The following is a 15214-nucleotide window of genomic DNA, read 5'->3' as shown; positions in this document are numbered from 1 at the left end:
CCCGCGCGCGCACCGACGCACTGCTTCTCCGTCCATGCTGAGGCCGCATCCCACATGCAGCAACTAGAAGGATGTGCAATTATGACATACAACTATCTACTGGGGCTTTGGGGGGAAAAAAATAAATAAAATTATATAAAAAAAAAAAAAAAAAAAAGAAGTCTTTGCCTAATGCAAGGTCACAAATATTTAAAAGAAATAAAAACTAAAATGTGGCTACAAGTTCTTAGACACTTGTTTCATTAAGAATTGGAGTCTCTGTCTCCTTCCCTTTGAATCTAGGTGGACTTGAGATTGCTTTGATCATAAGCAGAAGTGACGCTACGTGACTTCTGTGGCCGGGTCGTAAAAGCCACATAGCTTATACATTGTTTGCTAGAACATTCACTCTTGGAGAGCTAAGCCATCATGTAAGAAGTCCAGTCACCTGGGGCTACCCTGCTGTGAGGAAGTCCTAGTAACATGAGGAAGCTGCATGTAGTAGAAGCTGTGGTTGACAGTCCCAGCTGGCCTTAGCCTTCGAGAAATCTCAGCTGAGGTGCTAGATATGTGAGTGATTAACCTCTAGATGATTCTAGACCCCATCCATCCATGTCATGCCATCTGAGACCCCACATCATGGAACAGAGTGAAGCCGTCCTTACTTGCCTTGTCCAAGTTCTTTATGTATAGAATCCATGAGCATAACAAAATGGATGTTGCTTTATGTTACTGAATTAGCTGTGTAGGGTTTGCTGTGTAGCACTGGATCACTGGAACAGCATACGTTGGGGATATCAGTCACATGTTTTAACTCTTTTCACCCAGCCATCTTGTCTAGTTAAAAAGATGTATTGAGTGTCATATTCTTATTTGGGTCTTGTTCTGAGACGGCTTATTTCATTCAGTTGTTGCAACAAGGAGTGTAAGGACTGTGCCTGAGATTTGATCCTTACACAGAACTGAGTTTGAAATGATCCTTATGATTCAAACACCTTTTAAAATTTATATTTTATCGACAGGGTTTAGGAACCAGTAGCTTCTAAAAGCCTTTCAAGTCCCCAGATTTCAGGACTCTCTCTTTTGGATTCTCCATTGGGGAATCTTTTTTTTCCTGTTTTTCACAAGTCTTTTGCGAGCTTATCTATTTTTCTTGTAATAATTAACCCAATGCAGCCAATAGTAGCCAACTCATGCTACATATTTTGCTTTACAACTCCTTCCCTTATGGGTACATGTTCATTAAGTGATCCGCTTTCCAAGTTGTTGCAAGTGACAAGAACAGTAATGGGTTTGCCACTGCATGACATGAATTTTTATCCTTCTTGCCTTTGACAACAATTTTCTTACCACCCACCCTCTCAGCAAATACCCAACTTTTTTTCTTTTTTTTTACTCCTTCTCTAATACTATTTTTTAAGTTAGTCAGGGTAGGTTGGGTTATATGCAGTAATAAACAACGTCAAAATTTCTGTATCTCAAAACAACAAAAGTTTATTCTTGCTCATGCTACGTAGCCATTTTGGTCTGTCTAGAGGCTATGCTCCATGATGCCCACATTTGGGAACTCAGGCTGATGGAGCAGTCACTATTTGGAATATTGCTAGTTATGGCAGAGGAAAAGAGAGTACCAGAGGGTCTCACTTGGCAATTAAATTCTCTGTCCCAGAAGTGACACAGTACACTTCCACCCATGATTCTTTGGCCAGAATGGGTCTCATGGTCCAACCGTACCATAAGCAAATCAGGACATGCAATCTTAAGATTGCCCGAGGGGAAGACCTATTTGCTGCAAAGCAATAATGACTACCACAGTGAACAAAGATCAGTTCCAGATGGAAGAAAATATGGGAGAATGCCTTTATGACCCCTGGAGGATTTTTCTAAATAAGGCTAAAAAGCCAAACCATCACTAAAACTATTGATAAATTTGACTGTAGTATAAAATTTAAATTTCTGTGCAACAAAAGACCCATAATTAAAGAAAAAGCTTAGACTTCAGTTTTGGAAAATACCGTGGGTTAGATTTACTAAGAAAGTCTTTCATAAAACACCTACAGATGGAAGATAAAATATTAAAAGCATATTTCACAATATGTTGCTGAAATGGCAAGAAAGTAATGGATAGTCTCAAGAAGCCACACAAGTAAAGAAACAAACACACCAAAAAAACAAAAACAAAAAACTCAACAGTAAGCAAAAGCCCAACAGGTAAATGACACTGAAGCTGAAGGTTGCACAAAGGACATCTATTAAGCCCTGACCACTGAGAGTGCTGGTGTTTGCAGCTGCACGGGGTGAGCAGACAAAGCCATGGAGACTCTCATATAAAGATGGGAACCTGAGGGACCACACCTCAGTGAAAGGATAGTTGGGAGGAAAAATCCCTTCCTGCAAGGAAAATGACCTGTTTCCACATACTGGGTCTGGGATAATAGGAAAAAAAAACTGAACTAATAATTCATGACCAGTTGCTAGTAATCAAATGATTCATTGCCCATATTCATACTCACTGAGTGATCTAAAATATGTCAATTAATCATCCTGCTGAAAATAATTCATACCTATTTTAAATATAACACACATATTTCTAAAGGCCTCAAAGTGTTCATTAAATAGTAAGGAATAAACAGACTAAAAACCAGGTGAGAGCAAGAGCCCAGAAAAGTAAGGGAGTCCGAAAGCTACTTTTCCTCCAATGCCATGTGCTGACCCAGTACTGGGGCTCTACTGTAGTAGCCTCATGGACCTCGGAGAACAGAAGACAAACCATATCACTTTAGAAGTGGACACTCAAAAGGATGGTAACTCAGGGTAGTGGAGAAGCACAAGTAAACACATCTCCTTCAACTCCAACTTCACACCACCTCCAGGAGACTGCCTGCAAAGTCGTGCCCTGTGGCATAGCATAGAGAGGGAACCTTTCCCACGACTTTGTAACCACTTGCATACTCTTTCATCCCAGCTCGAGGCCAGGAGCTCAAAGGGCAACACATTCATTGGGTGAGCCAGAAAAAAAAATCCACCTAGCTAGAAGCAACTTGCCTGCCTAGCACTTGGCTCTAATTAAAACAAGGAGGGAAAAAAAGAGGAAGAATAACAAGAGAATGAGGAGGAAGAGAAAGAAGAAAGGGAAGAAGTAAAAGGACACAAAGGAAACTAAGTTAAAGATGAAGACAGAGAAAGAAAGAAAGAGAGAAAGGGAGGGAGGGACAGAGGGAGAAAGGAAGGAAGAGAGAGAAAGAAAATGGAGGATATCTAACCACATGCTCTCCTTCACGCAGCTTTGAGGCTGACAATGGCATTATTCGTGTGTGTAAAAAAAAGGTCAAGAACTTAGTAAAACTTAGAACTTAGTAAAACTTAGTAAAAAAGAACTTACATTATACACGTATAACCACAAAGGATCTGTGTCCAAAATATATGAAGAAATTCTATGAGTCAATAACAACAAATCTAATATGAAAAATGGCCAAAGACATGAGCAAGCATTTCACAAAGTGGAAAAACTAACAGGCCAATAAATAAACATATAAAATATTATCAAAGTTGTTAGTAATGAGGGAAATGCAAAGTAAAACCACAATGAAATAGTTTTTACCCTTGTAAGAGCACCGTCCCTCCCTGGTGTCTCGCTAGGCATTGGTGCTTGTGATGTTGCAAACACAGCCCTTTCTAGTGCCTAGATGGTGGAGACGGCTAAGATTCCACCAGCTCTACACCTCATTGAAAAGGAAAAGCCTCTGAAAAGGATAAAGACAGGAAATAAGACATTTTCCTAGTGATAGTCTAAATCATATCTTGAGACAAATGAGAGTGAAGATCCAGCTGAGGATGTGGAGTTCTAGTTGCTTCCTTCTAGCTCATGCTTGAGTTGCCCTTGAGATTAAGGCAGGAGAAGAGCTCCCCATGGTTTGCAAAATATCCAAGGGTCGTGGAGATGGTGAGGCATTATTCTGCTGAACATTTTGTTGGGATACTAGGGAGGGTTGGAAGTGAATTAAAATTTTATTAAGTCCTGGCGCCAGCCCGGAGGTGTAGTCGTTAAGTTCATGCACTCTGCTTCAGTGGCCCAGGGTTCGCGGGTTCATATCCTGGGCATGGACCCACACACTGCTCATCAAGCCATGCTGTGGCAGCGTCCCACATATAAAATAGAGGAAGGTTGGCACAGGTGTTAGGTCAGGGACAATCTTCCTCATCAAAAAAAATTTCATTAAATCCAGTGTAAAAAAAAAAAATCTCCATTTTTTTTGGCCACTGTGAAGGAGAGTGCTCAAATCCAGCAGATGCCATCACGTTGGCATTTACTGTGCTGATTCCCAAACTGGAGAGTGGGGTGGGGCAAGTGCAGCCTTTAGCAGCTTGAACAAGGCCTGGTCTTGTTTTGTCATGTTGCACCCTCAGCATCTCCCTTCACAGAGGCCTAGAGGGGGGTTGCACAGAACTTAGTGTCTCTGAAAGAATGTGAGATATTTAAACAATGTAATTATGACAAATTAACACAAGCTGTTCTAAACTCCAACTACTACTTTTCATTCTCTCCCCTAAGAGATTAATTAAGCAATGTGGGGACTATACTTTAGTTTCTCCACTAAGATGGTACTCCAAAATCAGCTGTTGGGCTGCAATAGTACAGAATGACAGTGGAATTTTTTTTTTTTTTTTTTTAATTCAAGCCTCTTGAAAAAAAAACATTCTCACTCTCCATCTTGCCAAAGTAGTGATCTCATACAATAGTGTGCAGCAGAATCACCTGGAAGGCTTGTTACAGCACAAATGACTGCAGAGTTTGATTCAGCAGGACTGCGGTGGGACCTGATAATTTGCGTTTTTGACAAGTTCCCAGATGAGGCTGATGCTGCTGGTCCAGGGTCTCCCTTTGAGAAGCACTGGCCCTTATCTTTCTTAGTTTCACCAGAACTTGGCCTGCTTAAAGTTCATTCTAGATTATTAAATTGCCTCTGTATCAAAATAACATTAGTTGCAAGGTGTTAACAGTTCTAATAATTATTAAAGTTGCAAATGAATGAATATGTAAATAAAAGGTCATGCTTTAATCCGCAAATTTTGAATCAGTTCTTAGCAGCAGTTAAGATTCCTTAGATCAACTTTCAGAGTGATTTTGTTAACAATGAAATTGAGTTATTTCTTTTAAGACTCTCTTATCATATTAAGCGATTTTCACATTCCAATAGCAATTTTAATGTCATTTTACCTATCACCACACTGATGCAAAAAGTAAGCATTTGTGAACTTTAGGAATAAACCAATGTATGATCAGTGCCCATGCTAACAGCATAAAGCTTTTTGATTAAATTAAGGGGTAGGGAAGTGAGATTGATGCCGGCCCTGATCTCAGTTCCCCTATATTAAACCCAGCATATATGGGGTTAAAACCAAAAGCACTCATCCTCTTTCCCTGCTTCTCTAAGTTGCATTCATATGTAAATATCGGTTTTTTAAACCTTCCTATCCCGGAACTTCACAAGGCAATAGAAGTTACAAATTGTTAGAGCCCAGGTGGCCTCATGCTAACATTTTGGCTAGTTACAGATCCTTTGAAGTTTTGTTACAGGCAAACTGATATCCAGAGAATATCAAGAAGCTAAGGCTTCTCAGACCTCAACTTCTTGGCTTCCTGGTGCCAGAATCTACCATCCACCATGGAGACAGACAACCAAGGACACCCACCTTTGAGTCCCTTATCTCGCCATCCTCCTCCCTGCCGGCAGCCTCATAAGGCCAAAGGCAGGCTGGTGGGAAAGCGCCCACCAGGAAGGCCACAGGCTCCCCCTCCCTACAAGCAGCCACATTCCTCACAACCTTTAAAACCCCTTGCCTGCCATCTTTCGGGGGGATGGGACAAATTGGAGAGCTCTCATCTCCTGGTTGACGTCACTTGAAATAAAAACTCTTTCCTTGCCATAAGCCTGACGTTCCAGTTTTCATTGGCCTTGCTTGTGTGGCAGGTAAAGAACCTGGGTATGTATCCAGTAACAAGATTGGAAGGGAAGGCAGCCAACACAGGGTGGGTTATCAACCAGCTAACACTGTGGGCAACTGAAGCCTCAATGTGGAACACGCACCTTGGGGTTAACCACCAGAGGAGTGAGGGATTTGGGGTATTTATGCATCAACTCCCTGAAGTCTTTGGTCGAGGGCTGTTCCTGGGGGCATGATTCCACAGCACTGTAGTATGCCATGTGGATTGAAAAGCAGGCTCCAAGTTCAAGAGAACGTTCTTGTTCAGATGTAAGAAGTTGGAATTTAGCTGCTGAACAGCTCATGAGTGGCTTTAAGTGAAGGCTCCTAGGCTGAAACCCAGGTCCGATTGGTGTTAAAGCCATTGTTTTCTGAACCGTGTCTTACTAATATGAATATTCCCCAGACGTTCCACAATTGAGTGAAATTTTAGACTAAGACCACAAGGTCTTTTGGAATGGCACCTCCCTACATCCTCTCCAGAGTGAGATAAGACTCTGTAAGAATTAGCTGTAAATTTGGCCTTAATGTTCCTTGTTAAAGCCAAATGTTTATAATCAGCTGAATTTCATATTATGTAGACACCCTGTATTTGCTGGATGCCCCATTCATTTCATAAGCTCTTTTTCATGTGATATGTGCATGATCCAAATGTGGATGAAAAATGGTGGGCAGTCCATCCTGGGTACCAAGCAAAGAGCAAAGGTCCATACTGTGTGGAAGAAGCAGCCTTAGGCAGAACTGAATCAAGAGCAGTTTTATGCAGTTCCTCCTCCGACTCCTTAATTTTTGACCCATTCCTCTGCCTTTTTAATGTGACAGACAGCTAGTCCCCTCCTGCCTTCTCAACCCCAACTTCTTGTGGCTTAGGTGTAGCTGTTCTTTGGCAGATGGCTGTAAACGAAATTTCAAAGTCTATGTTTGCTCAATTAATGTAAGCAACAGAGAACTCAATCTGAACTTTGGAAAAAGTCTATTAATATTTGACAAATAACGGAATTGTCAGGATGTAGAAAGCAATGCAGGAAAAAAAAAACCCCAAAACACCTGGGGTTGCAATAACCTGTGAAAATGTTCACCCGGCTTCTTTGTATCAACGATTATGAACAACATGCTAAATCAGTACTGCAAAAGTCAATATACGACTATTACAGGTCTGGGGCAAATGACCAGGAAACCTTGGCTGATAATGTTGCAGCATTTTCCAGGTAAGAAAAAAAATTTTTAAATCATGTTTTAAAGTTATACAAAGACATTCTACCAAAATAAGATCTCGTAGATTTAATGTTGATGATGTGGAATTATTTGTCTAGATATATGCTTAAGAGAGAATTCTTGGGGTTGTGAGAAATCTTGGGCTTTTAAATTGTTTTCAAATATTCCAAGCCCGGGGATCTAGAACAATTGGAATTATGTAGATAATTAATTTAACTACATGCAAAATAGTGATAAATTCTGATGACTCCATTTTCTTTTTCTCTGAGTATGACAGAGAGGGTCTATGTTCATGTTGTAGGAAACAGCATGAAATGCAAGACAGCCATCTTATCTGGTTGAACCAGATTGGATCGTTGCCTCCAATGTTCCCATCCTGCTGGCTTTCTGTCATCATTCATTGTGATACTGTTGTCTCAACTTGCACTTTAGATTTCAATTTGTCTACCTAACATTAATCTCTCAACTTCACTGTCTCATCTCTCCTCCACAGTGCTTCATGTCTCTTCCCCGATTAGTTTTCCTTTGATTTTCATATTTCAAAGCATAAGATGGTGGGTGTCATGGTTTATGTTTTCTGTTTGTAATGAAAACAAGAAACAGAACTTTAAAGGAGTGTTTTTCTCTGAGCAGTTACAAAAATCGTTTATTTGCTGGGGTAGGGGAGGAGAGCCTTCAATACACTACACTCTTTTAGGCATATCCATCTTATGTTACAGCCTTTAGTGAAGCCAATGAATGTTGTAGGTGCTCATTGATAGCGATAAATTAAAGAAAAAAGGCAGAAAATATTCAAGGGAAAGAATCTGCTTTCCTTCTTGATTTCTTCTTTAGTATGGAGCAAACTCTCAAAATCACTTTTCTGTGTGTAAATTAGGGGGAATGAAATCATTTTAACCAAGGTGGTCAATGGCAAGCAGCGCCAGTTCACCTGCAGGAGCCTGCAAATGGGCTGCAGGGTGGGGCCTTCTCCAAATTTATTCAAGCCTTGACTTTGTCTCAATCTTCCCTGGAACCCAAATGAGCTCAAAAAATGCTGGAAGAGCATGGGAAGGGAAAAGTTGGCTAAGAGTGGAGGGGCTTAAAATTCTGTACAATCTTTTCCAATATTTAACATTTTGGGCCCCTTCAAAGTTTTCTGCTCCTGGAAGGTGCCCCTTTTTGGGCCCATACCAATTCTGTTCACCAGGTAATGTAGTTTGTCTATTAGTAATCTCCTGAAAACAACACTTTAACCCCAATGAGTCATTTTAACCAAGGAAATTTCAGGTCCTTGACAGGCTTATGGAGTTGGTGTCTCTCTGCATTCCTTAGGTCACAATGCTCAGGTGACCACCCATTCCATTTATATACAGCCTTCCTCACCCGCACTTTAACCCCCTTTACCCCACACTAGTTAATTAATTAACTCACACTTATTAGGACTCTCTCTGTACTACATGCTGAGGATAGAGTGGTGAGCCAGACAGAGAAAGTTCCTGTCCACAGGAGCTTATACTCCAATGGATGCATACTGACCTTTGGCCTCCACAATGCTGGCGGGTTGAACTGATGCAAAATGTACCCAAAACAATTGGCCCAGTGGAGGCCTCAAAGAGGGAGCAAATGGGTGCAGCAGAGCAGATGGATCACCTCGGCAACCCTAGAAATCCTAGAAACTTTGTGAGCCATGGAAGGCGGTGATGACTTCTAAGTGGTGAACTGGAAAACTGCCTCATGGCTGGTGTGAATTGTGTGATAGTCCAGTGAGTATTCCCAGCCTACATATGTACTGAGTAACTTCGGGATAGGACACAGATAGAGAATGAGTTTGCAATGCCGTCTTTTCCATGACCCTTGATCTTTCTCTTTCGTTCAGCTTTAAAGCCGAAAAAAATATGGATTAATCAACTTTCTCTGGAGAATGGCTGATGCTAATCTATTGTCAACCACTTGAGAAGTTTTTATTGCAACAAAAGTTAGGGGCTGTTGCTTATCTAACACCTCAATTCCTCTTTTGCTGTAAAACTTGCTGGGTGACCCTTCATTCCTCACTCTGTGTCATCCAGCTGATCACATGGAACTAAGAATAGATTTTCTGCCCTCGTTGTGGTGGCTTTGTGTTGATGGGATGGAGGAAATCAATCTGAAATCTCTCATTCAGATTCAAATGAAGACTGCAAAACAACCAAACCTCAGATAACCTGTTGTGACACAATGTCAGAGTATTTTAAAGACATTTAGGAAATTTATACACCTCCCCCTCCCACAGGTACAACCAAAGGTCACAGTGACAGCTTTTATCTCTCTGCACTCAGCTCTGACAGCCACATTTTGGAATTCTGGAGACATGGCTCACTTAGGTGACCCAGCAGTTGCTTGGAGACATTTCTGTGTAAGACTTGGGACTCTAATGTTATTGTGGCCAAAAAACAAAATAAAATAAAATACAAAAGGACAAATAAGGTAAAATAGATGAAACCACACCGAAGAACATAGTTTCCTATTGCAAACACGACAAGAATAGAGCAAATGTCAGCTAGCTACATTTTGCATGGCCTGACCTGATTGGAGTTCATTTAAAAAAGATTAGTACTTTGTTTCGCTTACACATTAACTCAGTGTATCCTTGACAACCACAGTCTGGGTGAAATTTGTGGCTTCTTGTGAAATTATCATTGGTGGAAGATAATTGTAGGATTTGGGCATTTAAAAGTCCTGATCATATTTGAAAATGATGCTTTTCTTATTCCTGTTACGTCACTTATTGACACTGAAAATTGTGTGGTTTTCTGTTAAATAACGGATCATAAAAGTGATATCATTCTCTCACTTTAATAATTGAGAAGCAATATAAACTCACCAGTGGCATTTCTGGTGTTCGTCTCATAGGCATAAACGTCGCAGAATCATTCAGCTAGTTTGCACAACAGGTAGGTAAGCTGCTTTTTGCTCTTGCATTTGGAAAAGCAGCTACTGAAATTGTCCCTTGTTTTTAAAGGTTCACATGGAAAGAGATTTCATATCCCAGCTCTATTCTCTCCTCCTTCTCCTTTTCTTCCTCTTCCTCCCCCTCCCCCTTCTCTTCATCTTGGACCTCAAAGCTGTGGCTTCTTTATCCAGACAACTGTTGACAAACCTACACACACACAAGCACACACACACAAGCACACACCATTTCAGGAGGTTCAGGGACCTTCTTGAAACGTATCTACACACCAAGGCATTCAAAAAATGGTTTGACTATTTAAATATGCTTACCATGCTGTGTTTTCGTCAGACTTAAATTCCTGCCCTCCTTATTCCTTTACCAGGGTGCCTCAGAGGTTGATAGTGATCCAGTTAAATGTTTTCAAGTTCTCACAGTCTTATAAATGAATGGTAAAAAATAAGATTACAAAATTTGTGGTACATTTTATATACATATATACATATTTTATATACATACATGTATATTTTAAATACTTAGAGTAAAAAAATTAATGTGGAGAAATTGGAATGCAATATGATCATATTGCAGGACTTATAACACATTAATTCACTGTTTTCAGTTGGTGGGATTCAGTACCAGCACACGGCTTTAACGCTGGATGATGTGTGAATGTCCTTCTTCAACAGAGTGGCCCCCTCTTGGGGTGTGTTTATATCACCTGATTTTTCTGATAAATTAAAGTTGAGGCCCTTGCGGATGTGAAGTGTGGATCAAAAGACTTGTTAAAGGACCTCCACCTTTACCCCACTCCCTTTACTTGGTTATCTTATTTTCCATCCTTTGAAAAAGGTTTATTATTCAATTGGTTCAATTGTTTTGTCAATCTCAATATCCTTTTTCCAAAGTGGAGATCCCATAAGAGCACAGTCCAAGGTTACAGTCAGCTATGATTTTACGTAAGATTGTGGAAATAATTACTCTAACTGAGCGTAGGGTCTACAGGGGCTTGGAAAGCTATTCGAACTATCCGACAAGGTGAGTTGTAACTGCTCTTCGGAAAATATCAAAATGTGGAGGACTTTTTAGAGAGCATACATTTCCCACTCCATTGATCTCACCTAATTTTGCCTAGGAATTGCATTTTGTGCCTTGGTTGACGAGTCTCTGCACTGTCATTCTCAGAACAGAAAATAATGTGTATGGGGAAGCCGGGACACACAGTTGTTAAAGTGACTGCGCCACCACGTGGACAGGCGTAAAGCTACTGCCCGGAGATAGATTGAGCCTTGCCTTACAAATGGGAATCGGACTTGAAAAATGTCCCTTCTGCCTCACAGACACACACACACACACACACACACACACGCACAGCTGATGCCCCGCAGCTCTGTGTGCGCTCTTCATAAAAGCTTTCATTGTTTCTCCAGCTCTAAGTAAATATTAATGCCTTCCAAGGCCAGCATGCCAACGGCTGCTATTAAAATCTTTTTCTCTCATTCTAATAACACACTTAGAGATGATTGGTAATAAAAACTCTTTTCAAGGTTTCTGCTTCTCCCCTTCAAAATGGAGATCAAAGAATCACGCTGTGAGGGTCAGTCGGGAAGAAAAGACTTCCCGCAGCAGAGCACGTGGTGTGACAGAAAATAATGACAATTATGATGTTCAAACGAATTGCAGAGAAATCGCACAGTAAAACTTCTTTGTTATTCTTTTCAGGAGCTGGATGTTTTTACTTTATTATGAGGAAGGGTTAGATTACAGACCCTTAGCTATTCCACAAAGCAACATGAGGCCAGAATTTCTTCTTCCGCTACAGGAAGTAGGCTTCCATTAAGTCTTTGGAGGTTCGATTTATTTTGGTTACTCCATCCCTAAATCACCCTTTACTGTCTTAACGGAAAATCGCGATCTCTCCGGAAGCGGAGTTAAATCTAGGTAATGAAAGGTGAGTGCTGGTTAGGTGTGCACGTGTGTCTACACACACGTGTATTGTCTTAGTGTTCATTAGAAATAGGACTGAGTTTCTCCAGTTTTAATCAATTACTAATGAGGAGAAAAATAATCCTGAACAAATAGAAGATATAAATTTTGCTGAGATGAAAGAGAACTAATCCTCTTGTAAATTTTACTAGTGAACTTTTGGTTCTTGGTTTATTGGTAATTTTCATTGCAATACGAAAGAATTGGAGAAAAAGTCTTCTAAAATAATGTTCAGGAGTCAAAACTTTTTAAAGCCAAAAGCTCCAGTCTCTGCCAAATAACATTTGTGAGGAAAATGCTCAATTAAACAACAAAAAAAGTTATCTTCCCTCATCGTTCTTCAATGGATACAGAATTCAGATTAAGGGTTTTGAAGAAATACGTTATAATTTTAAAAGTAATTGCCTGAAGCTACTGTCTGTTATATATAAAATAAAAAAAAAGACAAAGTAGACATAGCATATCTTCTTAAACTATAATCTAACATCTCTGCCTTGTATACCGTCTTCAAAATGGCTTGGAGGAAGTGAAATGAAAGCTATGTTCACACAAAAACCTTTAAGTGAATGTTTATAGTGGTTTTATTTATAATTGCCTCACACTGGAAACATTTCAAATGTCTGTTAGCTGGGAAATAGATAAACAAACTGTGGTACCTCCATACAGTGCAATACTATTCATCAACCAAAAGGAGCAAACTATTGATGCATGCAGCAACATGGAGGGATCTCAAATGATTACACTAAGTGAAAGAAGGCAGACTCAAAAGGTTACATACTGTACAATTCCATTCATATGATATTCTTGCAAAGTAAAGCTATCGGGGCAAAAAAATAATCAGTGGTTATAAGGGAATTGGCGGGGGAGAGTTTTACTACAAAAGGAGTATGGGGAAAAAGGAAATTGGGAAATTTTTCAGGATGGTTGAACTGTTCTAGATCTTGATTGTCTTGGCCGTTACAGGACTGCAGGCATTTTTCAAAGCTCACAAAACTGTACACTCAAATGGGTGAATTCTACTATATGTTAATTATACCTTACTAAGAACAATGGCTTGAGAAAATCATTACCTTACTGCTAACTTGCCATCTGAACAAACATTAAAATTCCCACCTTTCTTTTAGCCTTGTAAAGTAATTTGCTTGATGGGAAAAATACAAGACTATTCTCTCTCTTTTTTACTAAAGTCTAATGTCAAAGCTTTGATTATGCTTTTGAAATTCTAAAACCTTTTTTTTTAAAAACCAATTCTAGATGGAAGCTGTATCCACGGATGCTCCGGAATGTTGCTGAAGTAGACCTGTCGACTTCTGTTTTAGGGCAGAGGGTCAGCATGCCAATATGTGTTGGGGCTACCGCCATGCAGCGCATGGCTCACGTGGATGGGGAGCTTGCAACTGTGCGAGGTAGGAACAAGGTCCTCACCCAAAGGGATGGAAGAGGACTAACGTTTAGTGACTCCCTTCTCTGTATGCATCAAGCAAACACTTCCCTGGATGTTTTTACACTCACAAAAATTAAGCTCATTGACTCTGCCAACAAAACACCTGTCCTGGGCTGGCCGGGTGGCTTAGCCGTTAAGTGTGCACGCTCCGCTGCTGGCTGCCCGGGTTCGGATCCCGGGCGCGCGCCGACGCACCGCTTCTCTGGCCATGCTGAGGCCGCGTCCCACATACAGCAATTAGAAGGATGTGCAGCTATGACACACAACTATCTACTGGGGCTTTGGGGGAAAAAATAAACAAATAAAATTATTAAAAAAAACAAAAAACGCCTGTCCTTGCACATCCTGCTTCTCTACTTTCCAGCTGTTTGACTCTGGGCAAGATGCTCTTTGTGGCTCGGTTTTATTAGCTGTTAAATGGGGATAAAATTGGTACCTACCTTCTTGGGTTACTGTGAGGATTAAATGAGTTCACACATATAAAGTGCTTAAAACTGTGCCTGACACAGAGTAGTGGCTCAATAACTTTTAGTTATATTATGAGTATTAATATCAACATCTCAGAAAATGGAGGTCTGAGAAATTAACTCATCCAAGGCCATACAGCTGGGTAGTAGCAGAGACGGGATTCACCCTCATGGCTACCTTATTTCAAAGGCTTTCCTGATTCCCCAAATCCATGTGATTTTCACAGTGAAAGAGCAAATGCAGTGACCTGGTTGGTTGTGTTTTCTGCCATAGTTTTGGACCATGATTTGTTCTTACAAATGGATTATATTCCCAATAGAGCATTTCTAACTGCCTTAGGAGAGAGTGATGAGAAATTCAAATATGACGTAAAGAAATTCCTTATTAGAGCTAATTTATTAACTTCCCAGCCCCCTAGTAACTGTGAACATTTGAAAGGGTATGCACAATGATAAATCTCCCCACATTCTGTTTCAGAAACTCATATAAAAGTTGGTAATTAATTCTGTCTTTTTTTGATGTTTAGCAGGGCCAGAAATTCAGGCCCAAAGAGAAAAACTAAGTACTATTTTAAAGCATTTTAGTTCTAAGAATTAAGGATATTTTGTATTCACTTCCCTCCTTGAAATGTCTTCCACAGAATTCTGCCAGGGACATCAGCTTGATGCAGTAGGTTGTGCTGGACAGACTTAGGGCAGAGCCTGGGGCTTCTTTGGTTCAGGACCACACACAGATAAGTGGCCTGGGGGCCCAGCCATTTGTCTATAGTAATCCTGAAATATGGGCAGAGAGGAAAAAAAAAACAAAAAAGGAAATACTAAATGAGTCTCTGTCTATTTAACGTTGGGGTAAGAGCGGCCTTCCTAAGCAAGCCATAGACGACATCCACTAAAACAAAGCAAACAAATCCACATAAAAATCTGAAACTTCCATCCTCTCAAATTTCTATATAAAAATGAAAACCAAGGGCAACATAAATTGAAAAAATATGAGACTACAAACGGTTAATGTCCTCTCTGTATAAAGAGCCCTTATATTTGAATAATCAAATAACATGTACACAAAATAGATGAAAAGATGTAAGTGGAAAAAGATGTAAATAGGAAATTCACAAATGGAAACATAAAAATGGCCAATAAACATATGAAAAGTATTCACTTTCACTAATTATTAAATAAATGTGCATTATAGCTATATATTTTATTTTCTGAATATCAAATTATTATTTA

General features: G+C 40.0%; 1 protein-coding gene across 1 annotated transcript in view; it reads left to right on the top strand.

Moving 5' to 3' along the window:
• Positions 1 to 7035: 7035 nt before the first annotated feature.
• The window catches only part of HAO1 (hydroxyacid oxidase 1), a 51814-nt gene continuing 43635 nt past the window's right edge, over positions 7036 to 15214 (top strand). Inside the window, exons 1-2 of the mRNA XM_058562153.1 lie at positions 7036 to 7172; positions 13328 to 13479. Of these exons, the coding sequence (XP_058418136.1) occupies positions 7036 to 7172; positions 13328 to 13479 (289 nt within the window). The remainder of the gene's footprint in view (positions 7173 to 13327; positions 13480 to 15214) is intronic.

Source organism: Diceros bicornis, chromosome 19 (genome assembly GCF_020826845.1).
Source record: "Diceros bicornis minor isolate mBicDic1 chromosome 19, mDicBic1.mat.cur, whole genome shotgun sequence".
Taxonomy (NCBI): domain Eukaryota; kingdom Metazoa; phylum Chordata; class Mammalia; order Perissodactyla; family Rhinocerotidae; genus Diceros; species Diceros bicornis.
Note: the sequence above shows the minus strand (reverse complement) of the source record. Positions and strands in the feature narration are given on the sequence as shown.